The sequence below is a fragment of the Sminthopsis crassicaudata genome, chromosome 1 (genome assembly GCF_048593235.1).
Source record: "Sminthopsis crassicaudata isolate SCR6 chromosome 1, ASM4859323v1, whole genome shotgun sequence".
NCBI lineage: Eukaryota > Metazoa > Chordata > Mammalia > Dasyuromorphia > Dasyuridae > Sminthopsis > Sminthopsis crassicaudata.
The window spans coordinates 132,408,872-132,434,055 of NC_133617.1; the positions used below are offsets into that span (position 1 = coordinate 132,408,872).

Genomic DNA, 25,184 nt, shown 5'->3' on the forward strand with positions numbered 1-25,184 from the left:
AAAAATTGGACAATAGTAAAATGTATCAAATATTCCACCAAGGTTTAATTCTTTATGTAAAAATAAACAAATACATTAACATCAAAATTTGCTTTCAGATTTAGTAAATGATAAAATTATATATGTATATATACATATATCTCAACGAATTAAAATAAGTTTCTTTAAAATTTATTACCAGTAAATGTTTGATTTGTAAATCTATTTAATATACTTATATACCTGAGTCATGTTAAAATTTCTTGGGTGAAAAAGTGTTATGAGTAGAAAAAGGTTAAGAAGCTCTAGACTAGATGATCTCTGAGATCCCTAAACCTTCTAATCTATAAAATCTCTTTCAACTTATATATTAATGATGTTAACTCTAAGTCAGTAGGGAAAATTGACATACATTATGCCCTTTTATTTGAGAAAACCAGGAAGTATCTAATTTAGTTAAAAAAATTTCTACTTAAATGATTAAAATAAACAGAAACAAATGTATAGATCTCTGTATATTCTCTTAAATTCAAACTCACAATTGAATTTTAAACCTTTTAAAACTTTCTATTGTATGCAAGTCTCTACACTAGATACTAGTAATACAAAACCCAGAGTCACTAGCTTCAAGAAGCCTATATTTTATTTGGGGTAAACATTTAGTTATGGAAGAATAGCTGGACAAAATAGACAAAATAATTTATTCCTAGAAGATTTGACAGGTTGAGGTTCTATTACAGTTCTCCAAATAAATGATATTAAAACTGAAAATGATGGATTTCTTCTCCCCTAAAAGGGGTACTTGGAATATCATGATTATATCATTTGCTAAAGGTGAAGTTGGGTGTTTCTATATGCTTGGCACAGTATAAAATGGATAATTAGCATCAGTTGAAAGGAGACAAAATACCAAAGATTCCATTGTGGATTGTGGTTTTCCAAACTTAAGAGCACATTTGAACTTCCTGTGTTAAGAACTGGAAAAGATTTGACTTAAACTCATATTTCCAGGTCAAAGTTACATTTGTTGTTGGTAAAATGTGATTTTCTACATCAAAGATAAGAATCCAAATATTTTGAAAAAGGCTTTTGGGATATTACAGATAGATGTTACAGATCTAAATTTTAATGAGTTAAGTGTAAATGAATTAGAAACATTCATATCAGGTTTCTTATTGAATTATACAGGAGGTTACAAAAAATGTTTGGCAAAATACATCTCAAGTGTTGCCAACTATAAAACATTTGAGAGGTTTTTATCAATCTTTAGAATAAATAGTCCCCCCCTTCCATCCTTTCCTTGAATCACTGAGTACACTGGGGTTTTGCCTTTCTTGGAGTAGTTTGTTTGGCATATTTCTTATTTCTATTCTATATTCAGAATTGAAGATAAAATTAATGTTCTTTTTTCTTCTACAGCATTTTAGAAAGATCTGAACCTTTGAAGTCTTACAAATAAGGAGTTCTGAATCTTGGTCTCCACTCCAATTTGTCACTGACTCATTGTGTGACCTTTCTCAAGGTCCTAAAATTCCTCATATATAAAATGAATAAGTTGAGTTAGATAATCTTTAAGGTCTTTTCCTATACTGTTCCAATGATTTAGTGTACTTTTTACATTGGGTAAACAGTCTTTTAAATGATTCAACAAAAGTCAAATTATGATACCTCTTCTTAGGATGATAGTTTCATAGCCTGGATAGGTGAGGCCATGATAGTGGTACAAAAAATAAATGAATAAACAAATAGCTAAATAAATGAATACATAAAAGGTAAGCACGAAAGCCTGCAAAAGTAGTCTGAGTGGCATGATTATTTATTTCTGATGATTAATCTGCTAAATGGGGAAAACCTTATTGCCAGTAGGTGGCAACTATTTGATGAATTTTTTGAACACAAGAATTTATTTTTAAAAATGAAAATACAAAATGAACTTTGTTATAAACCCCTTTCATTTATCTATATGGGCTGTATTCTTGCTATTTATCTTGCCTTAAACAGACCATGTCCCTCCTCCATAACTCAAATTCTCTCTCTTATATAGGGAGTCATAATCAACTCATTAAGAATTGAATATGTAATTATTGATCCTTTAGTACATTCTACAAATTATATACAACTATTCCCTCAGAAAAGTATTAGTTTGTTTTATTATTCACCCACTCACTCATCCTGTGCCTTTCCAAACTTCTCTAATGAGAGAAAACCTAGAATAAATACTTCATCTGTTCAGACTGACTTATTCCATTACTCTGTGGTTAGTGAGTTTTGTATAAATTAGGCAACTGAAATTCTAATTTATTTGAAAAGGTAATATGAAATACTGCCTTTGTCACTTAGTATTTTCTCAGGCTAATTTATCATTTTTATCATCAGTAAATAACTGGATGGTAGGTCCTACTATGCATTTCACATAGTTCTCAAGCTACAGAATTACTGAGGTGGATAAATATTTTAAATTCTTTGTTCTACTCCATTATGTGACACAATTGAAAATAAAACTCATAAATAGAACATATAAAATAATCACATTTAGTTAACATTTCTCAATTAGTCCGTGATATTTGAACATAAGTAGTTTTTTTGTACTGACTTACTCTTAATTATATGATATTAATGAAACAGAAATAGAACAGGGAAGTAATAGAATAATTTACTTGGATTTTAAGTTTTTATGCATTTCTATAATCCACAGAGATTATTGTTTTATTTGTTTCTGCTATAAGCACCATTTACCATTCAATACTTTGTGCTTTTTGTGTAACAATTTACTACTTTCAAAATATTTTCACAAGCACTCAATAAATAGGATAATATTAATAGTAACAATGAAGAAAAGGAGTAGGACAGGCAAGAAGGAAGAGAAAAAGAAGAAAAAGAGGAAGAAGGGAAAAGAAGTAGGAGGAAGAGGAAAAAGAGAAGAAGAAAGACAAGAAGGAGGAGAAGAAAGAGAAAAAAGGAGAAGAGGAGAAGGAAGAGAAGAACAAAAACTAGAACAAGAACAAGAACAAGAAGAAAGGAAAGAGAGAATAAAGGAGAGAGGGAGGGAAGAACAGAATTGAATAAAGGGAGAGAAAAAAGCAAAGTGAGAGAATATTTTTATAGCACCTACTATGTTAAAGCCACTATGTCAATAATTTTACAAATATTGTCAGGCATTATTCTTTCCTTTTATTGGTCACTTGCTAGTTCTGGGACAGTGGCAGTTATTTGCTTTCTGTCTGTGTCATTGTCTTCAGGTATAAAATGGGAATAATAATCATCTCTACCTCTAAGCATTGCAAAAATAATGTGAAATGAATAAAGCACTTTGCAAATCTTAAAGCACTAGAAAAAGGATAACTACTATTATTAATTCAATATATCAAATATCAGAGTGGGGAAAATAGAACCATTGAAATGTATAAAATCATCAATCTAAAAATCTGAATAAGAATTTGCTATACATTGACCAGCAAGGCAGCAGACACAAGTGATAGAGTATTGAGCTCTATCACCAAGTCAGGATGGCACATCTTTCTAAGTTCAAATCTAGCCCCAGAGATTTACTAGCTGTTGGAGCCTAGGCAAGCCACTTAACAGATAAGTTTTCTTATCTGAAAAAAGAGCTGGAGAAGGAGATGACAAAACACTCCAGTATCTCTGCCAAGAAAACCCCAAATAGGATCACAAAGAGTTGGACATAGCTGAAAAAAAAGACTGAATAACAACATAGATTTATAAATTGACCAGATATAAGATACTGAAAGTTTGAATTTTATGGGACATTTCATGTTAAAATTTTAAATGTACCAATATTTTGTTTTGTTTTTGTTTTTGTTCTTGAGGATGGGGTTGGGGAGGAGTAGCAGCAGCACATGGGTTATTTCCAGAATATAACCTATAAAAGTAACAATAAATAAAACATTATATTTTGGTTCTTCTTCTATGGATAAGACATGAGTTTAGAAAATACTGTTGAGGATATCTAGTCTAACTCACTCATTTCACAAATGGAGAAACTGGTACCTTGAAAAAGGAAATAACTTTCCCAAAATAGTGTAAACTATCATGTTACAAAGTCTGAATTCAAACACAGGTCATATACCTCTAAATTCGGTACTTCTTATGTTATGCCATTTTATGTGGACCCTTGTACCTTATTTAGTTCACCTGCAAAATGAGCTTCACATAGATTTCTATGGTCTCTTCCATCTCAAGAATAACTTGATAATATGAAAAAATAATCAATCCAGGAGAGGCCTGATTAATCCTTAGAAATCATAAAGGAAGATATTATTTGTTAATTGAATAAGGAAATATAAGCATATTACTATTAGAAAGAGAGGTAGACCAACATGGTAAATAAGTTACGAGTCACTGGAGTTAAGATGACATGGTTCGCATATGACAATTGTTGAATAACTTAGGGCAGATCATGTAACCCCTGTGCATCTTAAGCAACTCCTTAGTTCTCTCTAGAACCATGGATAAACCATGAAGCAGACTGGAAGGAGAGCACTATGCAGAGAAAATAGCAAGTCCTTTTTGCATTCATACACAAAACTACATTATCCACACATGATAGTGTGAAGAACATATTGATGACCCTCAATGTACCTTCCCCTTTGGTAAGGAAATCTATTTTTATTGCCTTCATCTCCAATGACTTTGCACATGGTAGTTTATATTGATATTCTTTCCACTGTTACTAGTCATATTACAAATGCATATGAATACCAAAAAAAAAAATTGTTATTTCCTCAATATAGGAGGCTCCTTCTACTCCAATTTACAATCTATTCACAACTCTAAAAAGAAGTAGAGAGTTTTTAAAGATGTAAATAACAAGATAATAAATTTAGTGTTGGAAAGAATTTTAGAAGCCAACCATTCTAACTCCTTTATTTTAATAAGGAGTGAAGCCATTGTTCAAACCTGGAACCTCTGACTTCAAATACTGTGCAGCTTTCTTGTTGCACTGCATCTATTCAGAGCTCTTGTCACTCAACACTATGAGAACGTGGCCTCACTGGATATTACAACTGATGAATATGTGATCGCCACATATTCATTACTTTGTCATTACTGATTGCATTCCTTTATTTAGTGAATAACAGTTCACCACAAATCATTCAGGTTGCTGCCCTTAAGAAACTGATAGAGATCAGAGACCCCATTTCACTAGACTTCCAGAGAACTTTTCTGTTCTCTATCACATAAAGGATGTGTTGCAGAAGGGACTGACTGATACAGGGTCAGACCAATGTTACTAACCAAACACAGGGAAGAGGACATGTCCTTGGTAAATATGTTATGTGGACCTTTTAAATTATTTTCTCCCTTCTTCAAAACTAGAAGTAATGATTTAAAAAGAACAAAAATAGGACTCATTATGCATTTTCCTAAAGGATAAAAGGATAACAGTCAAGTCAGCAAACGTTTGTTAAGCATTTCCTTTTTGCCCTGTACTGTCATAAGTGCTAAGGATACAAAGAAAGACAAAAACAGTCCTTTCAAGAATTTTGTAGTATAAAAGGAAAACAACATGTAAATACTATGTATATATAAGAGATATAGATATGATACATTTATTGTAAATTAAAAGTATCCCAAAAGGAATATGCAAGCATTAAGGAGAATGGAAAAATGTTTCTCACAGAAAGTAGAAATACTTTAATATTTTATAATTGATATTTAATTTAATTTGCAATTATAGGCTTATGAAAATGGTTAGTACTTCTATATAGTCTCTCCCTAGTTTTTAACTTGTTCTATAAGGCAATTTCCTTAGTCTAATGTCATGTTAAATCTCATTGTCAAAAATATAAGTTTCACATGTACATGTTAGATTTATTATTAATAATTAAAACAGAAAAAAATGTAAACTTTCTTTTACTTGCCTTCCCCACCATCCCAACCCTCCTATCCCCATCTCCCTTTCTTAGATTAAACATGGATTGTTGATGAAAGATTATTGGTTGCAAGATAAAATATGGTAGACACAAAGATTTTCATGCCATTTGAACAGCATAGAGAAGCTTCTTTCAAGAGGTCTTGGTATTTGAATGGGAAGATGCAAATCCCTTGGGAGTAGGAATCTAAAGGGATAAGGCATCTGAAAAAGCTAAATGTGATGGAAAACACACACAACAAAAACAAACTATTGAAGATATATTTGCTTAATTAAGGTCAAAGGAGGAGAAAGTACTATTAGAAAAGGCTAACAATAATAATCATAATGAGCACTTATATATCATTTAATGACCTCATAATTCTTTTCAAGAATGAAAAAAAAAACATCACCAAGGTTTATGAAGCACTTTACAAATATTATCTCATTTTTTTCCCACAGCAACCTTGTGAGATAGAAGTTATTATCTTTCATTTTACAAATTAAGAATATAAGGCAGATAAAGATTTAAATGAGTTAAACCTCAGAGTTGAACATCAGCGTCTGAAATTTTCCTAAGTCCAGGTCCAGCACTCTCTCCATTGTATCACAAATGATACAGCTAAAAAGAGACTGGCTTCCTTTTAAATAAGAAAGCAGAAGTGTGACTGCTTTCCTGGTCTATTAAACTGAATTAAATATTTTTAAATGCCTATATTATTAGAAGGCAGCAAAGAAGAAAGTAGATAGAGCACCAATCCTAGAGTCATGAGGACACTAACCAGTTCTGAGACACTGAACAAGTCTCTTCATCCTGTTTGTTTCAGTTTCCCCATCTGTAAAATGTGCTGTTAAAGGAAATGGCCAACCATACCAGTTCCTTTGCCAAGAAAATCCCAAAAGAGGGCACAAAGCGTCAGACACAACTAATCAGCTAAACAATAAAATATTTGAAGGACTCTGAGAGGTACCAGAGATACAAAGAAAAAAAATTCCTTCCTTCACTGAACTTATATTTTTCTAGAGGGTATTGGGATAATTTAATCTCTATGGGCCTAAGCATTTCATCTAGAAAATATAAAATGAATAATTTCAACTAACTGAACCCTAAGGTTTCTTCTAGCTTTGAATCCCCTAATAATTATTAGGTAACCTCTAACTACCAGAGTTCTAGTTCTATGGTATATTCATACATGCCTAACATTTATAAAGCTAAGTTAGCCTTTGTGACCAAACCAGAAGTAGATTTTCAAATTGTCAATTTATTTTGACTCATCCCCTTGTTTATTTGTTTCACAGCCCTTCTTCCTGCCATCCTTTCATCTCTCCTCAGTGATCTCTTGAAGATGGCCTTTTCTCTGTTTTGTTCCTTTATAGTTTTTCCTAACAGATCTTTGTTTCCTTCCCTTTCTTATTTCATTCTAGTCATTCACTAAATAAACACTTATAAAACATTTACTATACTAATGTTTTGACCACTACCCCTTCTTAGTTTGCTTTATTTGTTCATCACCCATGTCAGTTTGAACTGTAGGAACAGCAGCAATATCATAGCTTTTCACTTTCCAAGCCTTGAAATAATCAAAATTGTAATAGGCTATAGGTGCCATGGAAATACACAAAGAAATACATATTTGCTTTTTCTATTTTGTTTTTTCATATAGGGAACTAGAATTTCTAGATCATCTCTCTGATCTCCCCCCCCCCAGCCTTCCCCATTACTAAACAAAACCACTGACTATTTGGCATAGGAAATACTACTTTAAAGGAAAAACTTTACAATGCCTTAAGAGGGGATAGTAATTGAGAAATAGAGGTGATACTGAAAGTTATGCTGACTCAGTGTCCCATTGCTCCCTCTCCTGCTTGTCAATTACTATTGAAGAAAGCTCTGCTAAAGGAGGGCTTTTTTAGGAAAGGCCCCGTGAAATCTACAGTTATTATATTATCTGCTATTGATCAAGTAGCAGTTCACCTGCTACCCATTAGTCTGCATGTACTGGCAACTGAAGAAGAGCTAAGATGCAATTTCCCAATCCCTTTTGCTGATATGGATCTACCTCCATTGTCTTTATCTTATTATGAAAGTTATCCATAAAAACTGTCTCCATCTTTATTCCCTTGCCAATCTCTAGAAATCAGCCTGTCAAGATGTAACTCTGTTGTTGTTTTGTGACTTCATATAATATTTTCTTGGCAGAGATATAGGAATAGTATCTTTTTTTTTCTTTTTATCTTTAGCTCAATTTACAGACACAGAACTGAGGCAAACAGGTTAAGTGACTTGCTCAAGGTCACACAGCTAGTAAACATCAGGTCATATTGGAATTCATGAAGATGAGTCTTCCTAACTCCAGGGCCAGTACACTATACCCTGCACCACCTAGCAGCTCCTCAACTTGTTGCTATCTTGTTGTATTTTTTTTAATAAACTCATTTAAATTATATTTTCCTGGATTTCACTTCATTAATCAGACCAAAAATCACAACAAAAATTTTCCTATTGACATGAACTAGTAAAACTAAATCAAGTATTATATTTACTCCTGAGTCCCATGGTTCAGGAAACATAATGACAAACTGAAGAGTCTCATATTATGTTTTATAGATTTTAGTAAATGGAACTTAGGACATAATAATTCATAGTGAGACATTATGGCTGTTCTGAAGTTTTCAAAGCAGTCAAGAAGAGGAAACAGACTTGCTCGCTTTGGCCTATAGGGCAGAACCAAGAATGATGGGTACAAAGAGGTATATTTAGTTTTGAATATCCCAGCAATTAAAGATAATCAAAAAGTATAAAAGAGACCCCCCAAGAGATAGTGGATTCTATTTCACTGGAAGTCCTCAAGCAAAAAGTAGGAGGCCAGTTATGAGTTATATTTAGAAAGGATACTTGGTCAGGTATGTGTAGACCAGATGGTTTCTGAAGACCTTTTCAACTGTGGAATCCTGTGATTCTGTAATGTCTCAATAGTATACTAAATTTGTCTACTCCCAAGTCTGTGATGGAGGTTTGTGGGTCTATTAAAAACTCATTAAAGTGATGGAAGAGGCCCTTATAGCAGGTCATGAGAGTAGGAAGCAGGAAAGTTAGTTCATTGAAGCACTAAAATGGGGGTTATTTGTCCTTTAGGGAGTCTTCTGTGTAAGTAAATTTCTCAATATTGAAATATATATATTAAAATACAAAAAAATTCTCATTTTTTGTTCTTAACAAAAAAATGAAAGAATTAATCTTAAGAAAACAATGGTGGAATTTCACTCATCCTCCCCTCTCTTTGCAAAACAAAAAGGGTTTTGGTGTTCTTTAGCTTTAAGTGCATTAGAATTTATATTGTTTGCATTGAATTCTTGACATTTCCAGATTAAGCAAACCTTACTTTCCTTTGCTCCAAGAATAAGCAGTATTGAATACAGGTTATTAAGTCTGTACTTTGAGTCTATAAACACAACCCGGATGCTTCTATATTCCCACTTTGAAAAATGGGAACTTGGTTTTCTCTGGTTAGATTTTTTTTTCTAAAGTTGCTACAAGGTTATGCTCATGTTACAGAAAACATCAACTGTATAGCTTTCTTTTTCTTTGCCATTATTCCCTTAAGTATAACTGCAACCAAAAAGAGGTCAACTGTATCAAAATACAAATTGTCAAAATGTATCTGGCATTAATCTTTCCCTAAAGATTTCATTAGTGTTACTTTTAGGTAGAAAAAAAGCACACTAAGTGGAATAAAAAAAACAACTAAGAATTTATTTAATAATCTATAAAACTTATTTTAAGGAGTCAATATGCTATAGTATGCAGTATTGAATTTAGATTCTAGACATCTAAATTCAAGTCCTGGTTCTCATCTATTATATCTGTTATCTGGGGGAAATTATTGAGCCTATCTCAACCTTAGTTTTCTCATATATGTGATGGGAAAGATAGATAGATAGAATAACATAGGCAAAGACAGAGAGAAATACAGAGAGAGGGACAGAGAAACAGACAGAGAAATATGAAGAAAAATGATAGTTGACTAGATGTTAGAGGGAAAGAGATGAAAGACAGAGATAGATGGACAGGTTGAGGGGGTAATAAATAATATAGAGATAGGTAAGAGATAAATGATAGAGGTGATAGATTGCTATATCTAGGTATACCAACTACTGCACAAGGTAACAATGAGAAAAGTGATTTTTATGTCTGAAAGGATTATAGAAATATAGTATCTTTGCAAAACAATCAAAGATAGACTATCAATAAATGAACAATAATTTATTAAGTTCCTTTTATCTTGAGGAGCTTATTTAAGGGGGAGATAGATAATCACGCAAGTTAAGAGTTAGAAGGTACTTCAGAGATTATACCTGAAAGGAATCTCTAACTCATTTGAGAATTGGATGACAAAGTTCATCCAACTGCTGCTTGGAAATATCTGATGGAGAAGACTCCATTACTGCCCAGATTAGTCTATTCTACTCTGCATCAGCTCAAATTGTTTTCAAGATTTTCTTGACATTAAGTCTCTATTTTCCTTTAAGAACTTTTAACCATCACATCTATTATGAAGCCAAATCCAACCTTATCAATCTCCTACAAAATATTACTTTAAGTACTTGAAGGCAGCTGATTGGTTCAGTTATTTAGAAGTTTGTATTTCTTTTGGTTTTATATATATTAGTTGCATGAGATATTTCAGTATTAGTGCAGAGCAGACAAATTTTAGAAACTAGGAAACAATGATTAAGCATTTCATTCACAGTGCCAAACACTGAGGAATACAAAAGACAAAAATATAATAGTCTCTATTCTCAATGAACTTGCAGTCTGTACTATATGCTATACACATAAAGTATATGGAAATGAATATAAGGTCAATTAAGAGTGGGAAGTTAAGGAGAGTAGCAGATGAAAGATAAGAAAAGAATTCATGGAGAAATTAGAACTTTTAAGGAAACTAATGAGTCTAAAAGACTTAAATAAGAGGGCTAGGGGAATAAAGAGGAATATATTCCAGGAATAGAAATGTTAGTAAAAATAAAAGTGCAAAAATAGGAAAGGGAATTTTATGTGTGCAAAATAACAAGAATGTCTATGACTATACCCTAAAATGCAAAAAATAAATAATTTATAATGATGTTGGAAAGGTAGTTCATAAATCAGGTAGGAAATTACTCAAAAACCAACAAAATAGTTTATATTTGAATTTAAAGATGATGGACAACCAGTGATATTTATTGTTTCCAGTGAGGAGGCACAGGAAGACTTGCACTTTATCACAGTCACTTTATCAACTGTGTGGAGAATGGAGAAATATAAAGGAAGGATGCCAATTTTGTTGTTGTTGTTTAGTTGTTTCAATTGTGTCTAATTATTTGTGACTCAATTTTGGCATTTGCCATTTCCTTTTTCAGCTCATTTCTACAAATAAAGAGCTGAAACAAACAGGGTTAAGTTACTTGCAAAGGATGACCCAAATAAGGCCTTTAAGGTCAAATTTGAACTCATGAAATGAGTCTTCCTGATTTCAAACCCAGTGCTGTTTTCATTGTGCCATCTATAAATCAGAGTTAAGAAAGAATTGGAAAATGAGTAGATGTCCATCAATTGAGAAATGGATAAGTTGTAATATTTGAAAGTAATGGAATAGTATTCTATAAAAGAATGATTAACAAGCTGATTTTAGAAAAGCCTGAAAAGATTTACATGAACTGATGCTGAGCAAAATAAACAGAACCAGGAATACAATGTACATAGTAATAGCAAAATTATAGGATGATTAACTATGATAGACTTGGTTCTTCTCAGCAGTTCAGTGATCCAAGGCAATCCCAATAACTTTGGATAGAAAATAGCATCCGTATCTAGAGAGAGCATTATGGAGATTGAATGTAAATCAATATATGCTAAATTCACTTTTTTCCCTATGTTTTTATTTTTCTTTCATGGATTTTCCTTTTTGTTCTGATTTTTCCTTTATAACATGATTCATAATAAAAAAAAAACAAATGAACAAAAAACAAATGGGCATGTATAACAAAAAAGTGCTATGTATCCAGAAGTTATTTAGGAACCAGAATGGTGAGTCAGTAGAGAGGTGAAATAAGTTATGAGAGATATTTTGGCAAGAGAAAGATGTAGCAATTAAATAAAGTCAAAAATAACAACCAGTTTGTAAACCTGGGCAATTAGAAATATGGTAATACCCCAGACAGAAATAAAAATTTGAAGACAGAGGTGGATGTGATGAAAGAATAAATGAGTTCAGTTTTGAATATGTTGAGTTTGGGATATGTTAAAGATATAATTTTGAAGCATTCAATAGGAAATTGAGAATTCTGGATTATAGCTCAGGGTGTAGACTAGTGCAGGATGTGTAGAATTCATAGCCATCTACATATATATTTCTTTGGGTAATGCAAACCTAATTTTATTGAACATTGAACATGATAGGAATATCTTGATATATATATATACATATATATGACATAATCTTATATGAATATGATTGTCATATATAAATATGACATGAATATGGCAATATGAATAGGGCAAAAATAAAATAAGATATTAGGAAGGCAGGGGGAAGAATAAGAAAGGATAAAACCTTTGACAAGGAAGGGAAAAGAATATCAAAATCAATCTCCTGTAAGTCTCTTAACTGCATCCTTACTTACATAGATGATCATTTTTTCCTTGAAAACTAATGAAGTCAACAAGTGATGTTGACTTCAAGAGAGTGATGAGGTTTAGGTTTTGGGGTTCCCTTTGGTCAGGGAACCAAAATATGATGAGGTGTAGATTTAGGGTTTTCAGGAAACCAAAATGATGAGATTAGAGTTCTTGGTAGTCAGGGAATTAAATGATGAGGTCTAGTGGCAGGTTTAGAGTTCAGGGAACCAAATGGAGAGGTTAGGCTCCCTTACACCCCTTTGAGATTTGGCGCATGAGTAGGGAGTTTTGGGAACACCCTTCTGGTGGTGCAGAGATTCTTCTTAAAGGAATTTACAAACCCAAAAACCTAGATTGATAAAAAGAGGTTTATTATAGGCATTGGGAAGCTAGCCTTTGCTATGCATGAACAAAAAGGCTGAATTCTTTAGTGGAGGAGTCCTGGCAGAGAAGTAAAGTTTAGAGAAATTCTGACAGAGAGGCATAAAGTCTTTTTAGGGTATAAGTAATGGAGATAAAGAGAGAGTAGTGCTAGAAGAGAATATTATTCCAGTGGGCAGTGGTTTCCTTGGCATAGCATGGCATAGAATAGCATGGCAGGTCATCTGCAAAGAAATGAGTTTAAATTTGCCCGTTTTTATAAGGAAGTCTTTGGCTACAAGCCCCTTCTCCTAGTAGAATGTGATCTTTTGAAGGAAATGACTATATATTTAAAAATTTTTTTTTACCCAGAGCCTAACATAGTTTCTTATCTATAATAAGGCCTCAATAAATGCTCTAAAATTTTGGGCTGTTGAATCTATAATTTATCTGGCAAAATGTTCAGTTAGTGCCTTACATACTGTATTTAAAAGCCTTTTGATTGCAAAAAGTGCTTGTGTTAAGTGGGTTGAGTCCTACATTCAGTGTTAGGAAGCCTAGTATTAAATCATGTCTTTGATACTTATTTATAGAAAATGATCTTTGGCAAGTCATTTCATATCTCTGGGCCCCAGTTACCTTATCTTTAAAATAAGGGAGTTAAACTAGATAATCTCTAAAATTCCTTTCAACTCTAAATCTGTGGTCTTATAATTCTGCTAACTTTGGGACACTGGACAAGTCACTTCACCATGTTTCCCATTTTCCTTATTGATAAATAAGGGCATCCTTAATCTTTGTTAGGTCATGGATCCCTTGGCATCTAATAAAATTACAGACTTTGCAGAATAATGTTTTAAAATTCATAAATGTTTTTAAAAGCACGTAGAATTACAGAGAAAATTAGTTCTATTGAAATATAATTGGGGGCTTGAAATCAGAAATATTTGAATTAAAATACTGCCTAAGGCATTAATTAGTTTCATGACAATGATCTAGCACTCAAGTTTTCTTGGCCTTCCTTATATGTAATTTGAATAATGATTGCAGCTATTTTATAAGATTGTTGTAAGGCTCAAGTAAATTAACCTGTTTAAAGCTCTTTCCTAATCCTAGAATGCTATATAAAGTCCATTGCTTCTGTTTCTGTTACTATTACTGCTATGTTTGTGATGAGGTTTAGAATTGGGAGTACCTAAATGAAATTAGGTTTAATTGAGGTCTAGTGGCAGGTTTGGGGCACAGGGAGTCAAATTGAGCTCCCCTAAAAACCCTTTGGAGTCGGCACAAGGATACAGAGTTAAATGAGATCTAAGTAAGCAGCGCAAGAGTCCCCAGTAAAGGAATTTACAGACCCGAAAACCTAGATTGATAAAAGAGGTTTATTATGGGGTTTGAAAGTAAAGTTAAAAGGTGTTAGATAAAGAGAGGAGGGCACCAAAACCAGGGTTCCAGCGGGCAGAAATCCTTTGACATGCCAAGTGTAAGGCTGACATGTTTGGGACCTCTGCAAAGAGAGGATTCCAGCTTGGCTCTTTTATAATAAGGGACTTTGGCTACAAGCTAAAGGGGGCTTGTGGGTGAAGTCCCAGGTTGGCTCCTGGCTGGGTTTCAGCCAGGGTTAGAATCTGAATTGAATTTAATGAGGTTTCGGGACTGAGCCAGATAACAAAGATGAAACTGTTTGTGCTTAGGGTTCCTTCCCTGAGGGAGAGTCCAAGGAGGTTTTCTCCTTTAAGGATTTTTCAGAGTTTTGGGGTTTCCTCATCATTTGGACCTCATTTTCTTACCTAATAAAATAAAGGGTGAGAAGAGTAATAATAATATCTCTTAATATCCTTTCCAGCTCCAAATCCATAATGCTACAACCATTTTCCAATGAATCAATAATGTAAAATCAAACACAAATAATTTATTTGCTTTGTGATTTTTTTTCTCACTTATTCCTCCAATCTGGGATGCTTTTTTTCAGGTTGGTGGTTTGATGCCTGTGGCCCATCTAATCTCAATGGGATGTTCTATACTGCTGGGCAGAATCATGGAAAGCTGAATGGAATCAAATGGCATTACTTCAAAGGACCCAGCTATTCCTTACGATCCACAACAATGATGATCCGACCCTCTGACTTCTGAAAACATCTCATCAAAAGCCATTTGAAGTCAACCAACAGATACATCAAGCTGAACTACTACCAGAAGACAGACTTCTTGTGCTAGCAGCCAGAAGTTATCTCAACTTCCCTCCACCTGTGTAGTAGTAACATGGAAGTCCAGTTTTTCCTCTCTTTTGGTTTCAAGGCCTGATAAAATTCACTCTCCTTGAGCTTCTGAGCCTAGATTTTTGGGGGAGTTAAAAGGAATGTGCTTCACCATTCCACTTGACAAAAGAAAGAAATGAGTTCACTTTCTGGGTTTCATCTGCTACATCTGGAGCTCACTTTGAAATCCCAGATAGCCAATGCATTTTCTTCCATTGGAAAAAGGCCAATTAAAAAGGAGAGTATTGATTTCAGGAATCAAACAACAAAAATTGACTCACCATTATCCCTTAGGGGAAAAATAAATGTATTTCACCCATGAAATGGCATTGCATCTATGCAAAGTATGACAAAACAAGCTTTGGTTCTTGCACAGCTTAAATGGATGTCCAGGAGGAATATTCAGATCTTTGTTTTCTGAATGGATTCATTGTAGATGGATGGGTTTCTGCAGCCAGAATCACATATCACACTTAATAGTTATTCTTAGTTAAAACATCTTCAAATGTTAAATTTACTTCACTTGGGGAAACATAATAAATCATAGTAAATGAACAATGTTAACAGTAGTAGATGGAAAATCTTCAGTTCTTTCTGCTTTTAGGCAAAGCCCACAGCTGATAGGCATGATCTTCCAACTAGGATTGTTGATATGAGAAGCAAATTTGCTTTCCTATTGTTGCTATTTTTTCCTCTAGTGTTGAAGCTTTTGTCCATATTAAAAGCAGACTGAATGTCTTATTGGAAAAGCCTGAGGAAAGTTTAAAGTATGTGAATTTTACCATGGAGAATTGTTGTTTTGCAAATTTAATGATGACATCTACTCTTTTTCATTTGTCAGTATATGAAAAAGCAGCATTCATGTGTGTATTAAACATAGTTTAACTGGAGCAGCTCATTTTATCATATTTTTTTTTTTGCATGTGCACTCTTAAAAGTGTTACTTCATTATGTTAAAACATTTTCCTGATCTCCAATGCTTCACTGCAGATGAAAGGTTTGCATTAACTGAAACAGGTTTACAAAGTCCACCTTTTTCCACCTTTCTATGAGAAAACCACTTTTTAGTCTAAGAAAAATAAAAGAATAAATATTGTTATGAAATGTATATATAGTATGTTTATATCATGGTAAAAAGTACAGAACACATAATGTGGCCATGCCATTTTCAGATAAATTAATGAAAATAAACACCTATCTGCAAAAAGTATTAGCTGTTCCTTAAGATGCAATGAATCTGCATTGGTTTTCCAGTAATGTCTCTGCCATATGAAGCCATCTCTGACATATTGAAAAACATTATTTTGTGAAAAGAATCTTCATATGCTGTAATCACACAAACATACACCTATATAAGAGGTAAAGGGGAATAGAAAGACATATCCATACATATAAACATGGGGACGGGATGGTGATAGAAACACATATATCAACATAAGTGGGTGAGGGATAAGAAGAGAATAGAATTCATTCTTGGAGGAGTTGTACATTTGTTGGAAAAAGTCACACAGTTGATCAACACAAAGACTATAATTACTACTGTAAATAAAATATTCCTGATAGATCTCCCATGTTGAAATTACTTTGATCCAATTCTTACTTAAATGAATCAAGAAAAAAATTAATGTGTTGTAAGGAGCTTTTCTTCTCAAAATTGATATGTTGTTTTTCTCAAAGGACCCCAAATGATCCAGTTTTGACTTTAAGGAGATGGAATTATACTCACTAACTCATCTTGCCTTAGCAGATTTTTTTCCACTCAGAAGAAACAAAGCTGCATTGTTTTGAAACAAAACTTTTTTTTTTTCCTATTCATATATGATGCCACTGGTATTGTGTGAGAGCTGAATCAGTGTTTGTCAAAGAAGGGAAGGTTTTATTTTATTTTAATGTATGCAGGGACAGCTCCAAAACCATCCTGTCTAATGACTTTGGTTGCAGTTTACAGATCATATTACTTAGCTTTCCTGTGTTTTGTGGTTACTTCACACTTCTTTCATCACACTTTCTAGAAATCTTTGATAGTCTTCATTTTTGTGAAACAGGATGGGGGTGGAGAAAAGCCTGTGGGTTTGCTTCCCCTGTGTTCCTAATGAATATATGAGTCTGTATGTGTGTTTTGTGTATGTGTGTATATGCATGTGTGTATGTATTCAAGCCATGAATAAAATATAGCATCTTCCCAACTCCCTGGAAAAACAAAACAAGAGTTTATTTATCTGGGTTTGAAAATGGAATATGGTTTTCAATTTTTCATAATAAAAACATTTTTAAATGGTCTCTGACTTCATATTTGGGCTATGTTTGAGGGATAAATTTCAGCAGCCACTTCATGAAAAATACTTTATGTGGTAGACATGCTGCCTTTAAAAGGTACCATTTAATCTGGTAAAGCAATTCACTCAGGGAATTCAAAAGTGTTTCCTCCCCCCTCCCCACTAAATGCATGATGTGTCTTTATGTTAACATCAGCAGATCTCCATCAAAATCATTTCTGGATGATCTCTAAAATATTGTGGAAAAGGGAAAAGCTGCAACAGGCATGAAGAAGGACAACTATCCTTATTTTCTAAAAAGAGGAGAGTGACAATGGAGTCTACAGATTATAAACTAGTAAATTTGACTTTGTTTCTAAGTTCTAAGTTCTAAGACAGTCTGTGCTATTAACAGCATAGGTGAGAACATGTTAGAAAGAAAAACAACATAATTTCATGAAGTATAAGTCTTGCCAGAGTAATAACTTTTCCCATTGGACAGTGTTAGGTTCTTACTAAGTGCTGATGAGATAATGAGATTTTAGGTTCTTACTAAGTGCTAAGTCGATACTTGACAATTGTCTAGTTCTGGCCTTTACTGGGAGTTTTACTTGTGAACTCCCGGGGAGGAGTAATTTTTCCCAAAAGGGTGGAGAAAGGGAAGAGAGGGAGGGAGGGAGAGAGGAAAGGAGGGAGAGAGAGAGAGAGAGAGAGAGAGAGAGAGAGAGAGAGAGAGAGAGAGAGAGAGAGAGAGAGAGAGAGAGGTCCACAAGGTGGACTTTTGCTTATCCTGACAAGGACTTATTCTGAGCCCTTCAGAGGAGCTAGACTAGACCATCGCAGGACAGGATTACTGGTTTAGTAAAACACCAATCCTTTTCATAGAAATTTCTCAGTTTGAATCTTCCTATCCATGATGCCCATAGAGGAAAAGACTTCAGTGTCTCCTTTATTTGATATAGTTCAATCCTTTCCTCGCTCCAACCTCTCAAACTCAGATACTCAAATTTCTTCTTCCCCTGAAAAGTTCTCAGAGTGTTACATAATTTCTCACACAATGGTGTTAATTGATTCAAGAATTAAGAACAAGCTCAGAGGATTGGTGTGAGGCCAAATGATTTAAGTAAAGCATTCTATTCACCTTTAAATTCTCTAGATACATTCTACTACTATTAGGAACTGTTATTGCTGCTATTATGATTACTAACTACTATGTTTGGATCTTATTTTCCTATCAGGTAAAATAAAGTGATTGAAGCAGAAAATCTTTAAGATTCCTTCCAGTTCTGAATTCATTCAGATATGACTATTTTCCAAGCAAGCAATGAAGTCAAAGCACAAATATTTTATTACTTTATCATTTTTCCTCACAAGATTCTTTTCATGCTCAGTTTTGATTATTTGATTCAATCTTTAAAAAAAAAAGTATTTGCACTTAAGTATCAGAGTCAAATGGACATGGTTTTGACAGCACCTTTACATGATATATACCTAATTGAGAGCAATATAGACTAGATGATAGCAAAAATGCATGGGGTTGGACTTGCTTGAACGGCAAGAACCAAAGAATAATCATTAATGGCTTGGTGTTAACAAGGACATCCTTCACAATCCAGGAATCTTTGGTTCACTCAATCCTGTCCAATATTTTTTTCTATGATTTGGAAAAAGGCTTATCAGACTGACAGATAACATAGATAATATTAATAGTGAATACTTTGGACAACAAGATTATAATATCAAAATACAGTGATGGGATGAATTTAATAACATTAATTTTAATGGGGATAAATGTCTTATTCTTGGGTTCAAATCTTTTGACTTTATAAGCATGCTTTTGTGGAGAAGGCATGAAATTTAAATGTGAGTTAATGTGATTAGCTAAAGATGGTCCAGAGGAAAGTAGTCAGACAGTTTAGATATCTTTAATTGTTTGTAATTTTCTGTTTTTCCAGAATACTATCTTTTATGATAAACATCAACACTTTTAAGTTATTTGATGGTAGACTATGAAAGGCAAGGATTATGAGGAAAAAATCCTATGCAAATATGGATTTAATCTGCTATATGTATACTCTTTTGTGGGAAATATGATATGAGGGGAGAGGGGAACTTAATACTGTTCTTGGGGTCTGAAATTCTATATTCTCATCATGGTTCTATTACTTACCACCTTAAATTTAATCTTATTATTATTCTTTTTTTTAAAATTTTATCTTTCTCTCTCCTTCTCCCACCTTTTTTTTCCCCTCCATATACAGTTTGTTTTACCCTTTTCTTTCCCAGTTAACACCATTACATACCGTTCAGACTCTTGGATGTCCCTGTTCATGAAGAAGCTTCTGAACCTGAATCACCTTCCCCCAGGCAAAAGATACCAAGAAACTATTATTATTAAACCAAGCAATATTTTTCCCTTATTCAAGTGTAATACTTTAAAAATGTTTTCAAGAAAAGTTTCACAGTGATTTATTAAAATTCCAAAACATTTTTGAATATCAAATAGTACACACACACACACACACACACACACACACACACACACACACACGCACACACACACATGCACACACACACATACCTTCTAATTGATGATGGTGGGTTATGTGTAAATGAATGAGCATTGTGTGTATTAGATTTCTCTGGAATTTTACATGGCTTCAGAATTGTGAAAAAAAATGCTTAGCCAGTGGGTTCTGAACGTAAAAACATTTGCAAAAAGTTTAAAATATGGATATATAAATATGACTATGACTACTGTCAACCTGAAATAAGAAAAATTGCCAATTTGGGGGGCTAGCAAGGAATTAAAATGAGTAACTGCCATCAATTGGGGAATGGCTGAACAAGTTACAGTAAAAGAAGTTAATGAAATATTATTGTTCTATTAAAAATGATGAACAAGCTGGTTTTAGAAAGGCCTAGAAAGATTTATATTTACTGATGCTGAGAGAAGTGAACAGAACCAGGAATACATGATACACAATAATAGCAAGAATATGCAATGATCAACTATGAAAGATTTGGTTCTTCTCAGTGATTCAGTAAGCCAAAGCAATTCCAATAGACTTTGGACAGAAAATGCCATCTGCATTCAAGGAAAAGAATCAAGGAGACTGAATGTTCACTTTTTTCTTTTTCTTTTTTAATCTCTCCTATGCTTTTTCTCTGACTTTTCTCTCTCAACATGATTCATAAAATAGTGTTAATTAAAAATAAATACATTTACTAGGAAAAAAAAGAAAACTGCCAAAACAGCAAAAATAAGAGTCTTTTTACTGAATCAAGGGAATTGTAATCTCAGGCCACCATTTAGAACTAGGATTTGAGGGTCCAAGAGGATAAATATAGGGATGGATTGAATGATAGAAAGAGCAGGGTTCAATATATTTCAATAGTGAGGGATTCTCATGGGAGGCACAATCTTGAGAAGGTATTAGGTAAGTTGTTTTACATAGCAAACAAATATCCATAAAAAGAACTGAGCTAGAAGAAAGGGGTAACATCTGAACAGAACAGTAGGCTCAGGCTCCAGTATCAGCAATAGGGAAATTGGTTTGGACCTGATCCAAACATGAGATAGATCAATTAGCTTCAAAGTTAGGTAGACTTTTCTTATGTCTGTGTACAACATTCTTTTTTTTAAAAAAACTGGTTTTGAAAGCCCTATTCATAGTTCTAAGAATAGGCAAGGTCAATTGTTCCATTCAACATTCCTCATTCTTGGACAAGACAAATTCCATTGACCAAAGGGGAGTTGAAGAACTGCTAGAATAGGACAGTATCAGTAACATTGACCCTCAATACAAGATTCAGATAGATTAAGTTTATCCCTCCCCAAAAGGAGAAAGTTACTGAATATTGAGGAATGAAAATAGTGGAAGGGGAGGAAGAAAAGAGATGGACTCACACATTGACAGGGACTACTAGGAGACAGGCCCTTTTGGTGAGCAGGTCTTACAAAGAACAATGGTATGTGGAGAAGAAGTGAAGGAAAAAGGTAACCCGTTCCCCTTTCATTTGTTCATCATATCTTAGAGTATCTTAGACATTTCATGCAACTGTTTGATTTCCAATAATGCCTCCAAATTATTTACATAGAAAATCATCTATCCTATCATAAAAGCTTTTCTTCATTAAATACTATCAGCTGATATCTAAAACTTAATGGAATCCATAGCTCAAAGTATGTTGGGAGAAATATGTAAATCATTGCTATAAAAAATCCTTACTCTAAGACCCCAGGTGGAGGACTGATCACTTTTTTTCCCTGCTCAAGTCATAATATTTTGAAAATGTTTTCAAGGAAAGTTTCACAGTGGTTTACTAAAACTCCAAAAGTTTTTCCAAGCTGTTGTTAAGAACCTCTCAATGAGTTTTTGATGCCTACATTTTCTAGGGAATAACAGAATTATATCTCTCTAGCTATAACTTAATAGATTAATTGTATATTAATAGTCAATATTGCAACTTGAGAATAAATATCTTTAATAAGTTATTAGCTTTGTATAATGATAATATGAACTAAAATTATCAAGGAAGTAATTCAGTGAAATTAATATAATCTGAGATATGGTTGAAAAGTGACTAAGTTAAAAAAAAAAAGGGGGGGGCGGGGGGAAGAAGAAAGTTTGGATAAGTATCCAGTAGTCCTGCCCATCTACTTTGCAGGATGGTTTTTGAGAACTTTTTGTTTATAGAGTTTATAGAGTACTCACCATTAGATCTAGTCCATATTATACACTAAGTACTATATAAATGTTGGTCAGCATAATGTTCAGTGTGTTAATTCTCTCTGTGAAAAATCTCAAGGATTTCTGCTTGAGGAATAAGAAACTTCTTAGTGATTTTTGCCTGAGTACAAAATTTGTGATCAAGAAGCCAAACAGTTCCCCAGATACAAATTAAACATAATCTACAAACCTCAATTTTTGGATCTAATTAAATATGAATTTGCAGTTTCTAATATTCAAGGTCAATTCCCAATTAGAAGCTTAGTTAGATAGAAACAAATGACTTAAAAACAGGTAAAAAAAATAAAGCTGTAGGAAACCTTTATCTGCCTCCTATGTAAATTATTTTGGTGACAATGGTGCTTTGCATTTCAGAGAGATTTTCATAGTTCAGGTGTTAGGATTACAAGGTGATAACTCAGGTTGTCTAAACAAATTCTCTGGCTCAGAATTCACACCTTTGGTTAGGGCCTTATTACACCTTTAGACTTCTGAAAAGGAGTTTACATATTTAAAGGAGTTTGCACCTTTAAAGGGAGCAAATTCATTGGTTGAAGTGTTTCCCACAGCCCCTGAGTTCTCACTAGCCCATTCTCTGCTAGGATAAAAGTGGAGGGCACTAGGGCAAGGAGAGTCTGGCTGGGAGATTGAGTTGAGACAGCAGTCTGGAAGAATAACTTAGAGACAACCAGACCTTCATATTCAGGGAACAACTTTATCAAAGGAAAATTAATTGACATTAATTCACTAGGTAGGATAAAGGGAATACATAAAATGAAAGTCCTTCCAAACTCTCTGGATTTGATATTATTTTATTAAACTGGTTTTGATGGCCAATTTATAACTCTAGATTTAGGTAAAGTCAGCAACTTTGTTAAACACTACTGTCCAAATAAATCAGATGACATCCAATATAAGCAAGATCCCTAACAATTAGGGAGGAGGGAGAGGGTGAAGAATTGTTACAACATTTAAAAGGTAGGGAAGAAGAATTCCTTCAAATTTAAATTTCTATGACTAAGTTTAGGGTGAATTGGTTTATATTTAATGCATTGTCTCATTGTGTATCTTTTAATATCTAGGTCCTATTTGTTCTGGTAATTATCTCCTTTTGTCTTCCTATGCAAATTCCTCAAAACCCTCATTTCTCCTCTCAGTGCACTGATTTTCTTTGAACAAATAGTATTTGCCTAAATTGTAATTTCTTGGTAAAAGATAAGATTTATTTATTTATTTCACACATTTTAACTTTTCAAAGAACCTCTAGGACCATCCAGTCCAACCCATGCCTGAACACAAATTCCCAGTAAGTAACCAGAAATCCACTACTCTTGATATGATCTATTCCACCTTTAGTCACTTAAGAATTTTTCTTTGGGGGACAAGGAGAATTACTATGTCTACTACTATGATGATTTTCAAATTTTGTAATTAATGTTTTCTCTCATCCATCCTCAGTTTTTTTAACTGATTCTTTCATGGAATAGGATCTACTGTGTTATGGGCCAGAACTTGAAACAAGGTGCTAAGTCACTGTAATTGATAGAGACAATGCTTATGTACTTAGTTCACACCTTTAAGAGAGTTCACACATTAGAGTTCACACCTTTAGAGAACATATATAAGATAGTAGCCTCAAACAGGATTGATTTCAAGAGATTCACAAGTCAGAATCCCACAACTCCACTCTTGAAAGTGGAGTCAGATTCATTCCAACTTCTACCTTTGTGCTGGCTGGAGACATTTAGAGGCAGAAACTGGAGGAGACAAAGGACTAGCGGCAAGAGCTCTACGAACCAAGGAGAGAGATAAGGCTCTATTAAAGCTAATGGGCCCCAGGAAAAGATTCAAGACTTTGAAGGAGAAAATAAAGGATCTGGACTTTAATTCCTGGCTGCATTTCAGGTGACTATTGAACTGAACTGAAACTAAGGCTGCCTCCAGAAGTTCCCCAAGAAACCTGCTTCCAAAGAATATTATAATTTAGAGAAAGACATTACATACTGTTCTTACCATTCTTCCTCTTTGGCTGTTCCTCACCATGACTACAATAGACTTTCCATGACCTCCACCTCTCTAGTATTCCAATTTACTTACCCTTAATCTCTTGAATTTCTCAGTGTTTCTGTATCTTTCATTGTCTACCCACACATTTTTTTTTTAAACCAAAGATATTTGCAGGGCAAGTTTTTTTTTTTTTTTTTTTTTTAGTTTTTTAAAGATTTAATTTTACATGTTGATAATCCTATTAAATAATTTAACATAACCTATTATTTAGCACAGTATCATTTTTATATTAAAGAACTTGATGATAATTTAGAGTGATAGGAATTTTCAGTTCCACCTCAATTAAACCTAATCTTATTTTTCACTGAATTATTGACCCATATAATTGGTAATTTTCTAAGGCACATTTTCTTTAGTTGCACATAACATGCTATGATATTCATACTTAACTTATGCTAGTACAAAATTTAAAAATAAAATCTAGTCTTTATACTGTTATGGCAGTTGACTGATGACATTTAAAATTTGGATAAATTTTGACGTTGTGTTGGTTTTTTTAAAAAGATATTCAGTAACTTATTCTCGTAGTTACAACTATATATATTTGCATCCATTCCAGGAACTCCAAAAGAAATTCATATGCATATAAACTTGGATAAAATAGTTTTCTTCATCTTCCCATGTAATAGAAATTCCTTTGACTATTTGAAATGGTTGTTTTATTTTCCCCTCCTAATTGATAATGTTTTTTTTTTTTCTTTTTGCTGAGGCATTTGGGGTTAAGTGACTTGCCCAGAGTCACACAGCCAGAACATGTTAAGTGTCTGAGGTAGAATTTGAACTCAGGTCCTCCTGACTTCAGGGCTGGTGCTCTAACCACTGCACCACCTAGCTGCCCCTTGATAATGTTTTAAGAACAGGATTGAATAGCGTTAGTAGCATTAAAGTTTGGTATCCAAAATGTTATACTAACTCTTTAAGACGATGATTTGCAGGGCAAGTTTGAGAGTCAAAGCCTGCTTACATGCTCAACAATAGTAGGCACCCAATTCCATGTCT

General features: G+C 33.5%; 1 protein-coding gene across 2 annotated transcripts in view; it reads left to right on the forward strand.

Moving 5' to 3' along the window:
• ANGPT1 (angiopoietin 1) overlaps window positions 1-16,238 on the forward strand; it is a 315,373-nt gene extending 299,135 nt beyond the window's left edge. For both annotated transcript variants that reach the window (XM_074267098.1, XM_074267107.1), the window contains exon 9: window positions 14,845-16,238. In XM_074267098.1, coding sequence (XP_074123199.1) covers window positions 14,845-15,005 — 161 coding nt within the window. In that variant the 3' untranslated portion in view covers window positions 15,006-16,238. The remainder of the gene's footprint in view (window positions 1-14,844) is intronic.
• The last annotated feature ends 8,946 nt before the right edge of the window (window positions 16,239-25,184 follow it).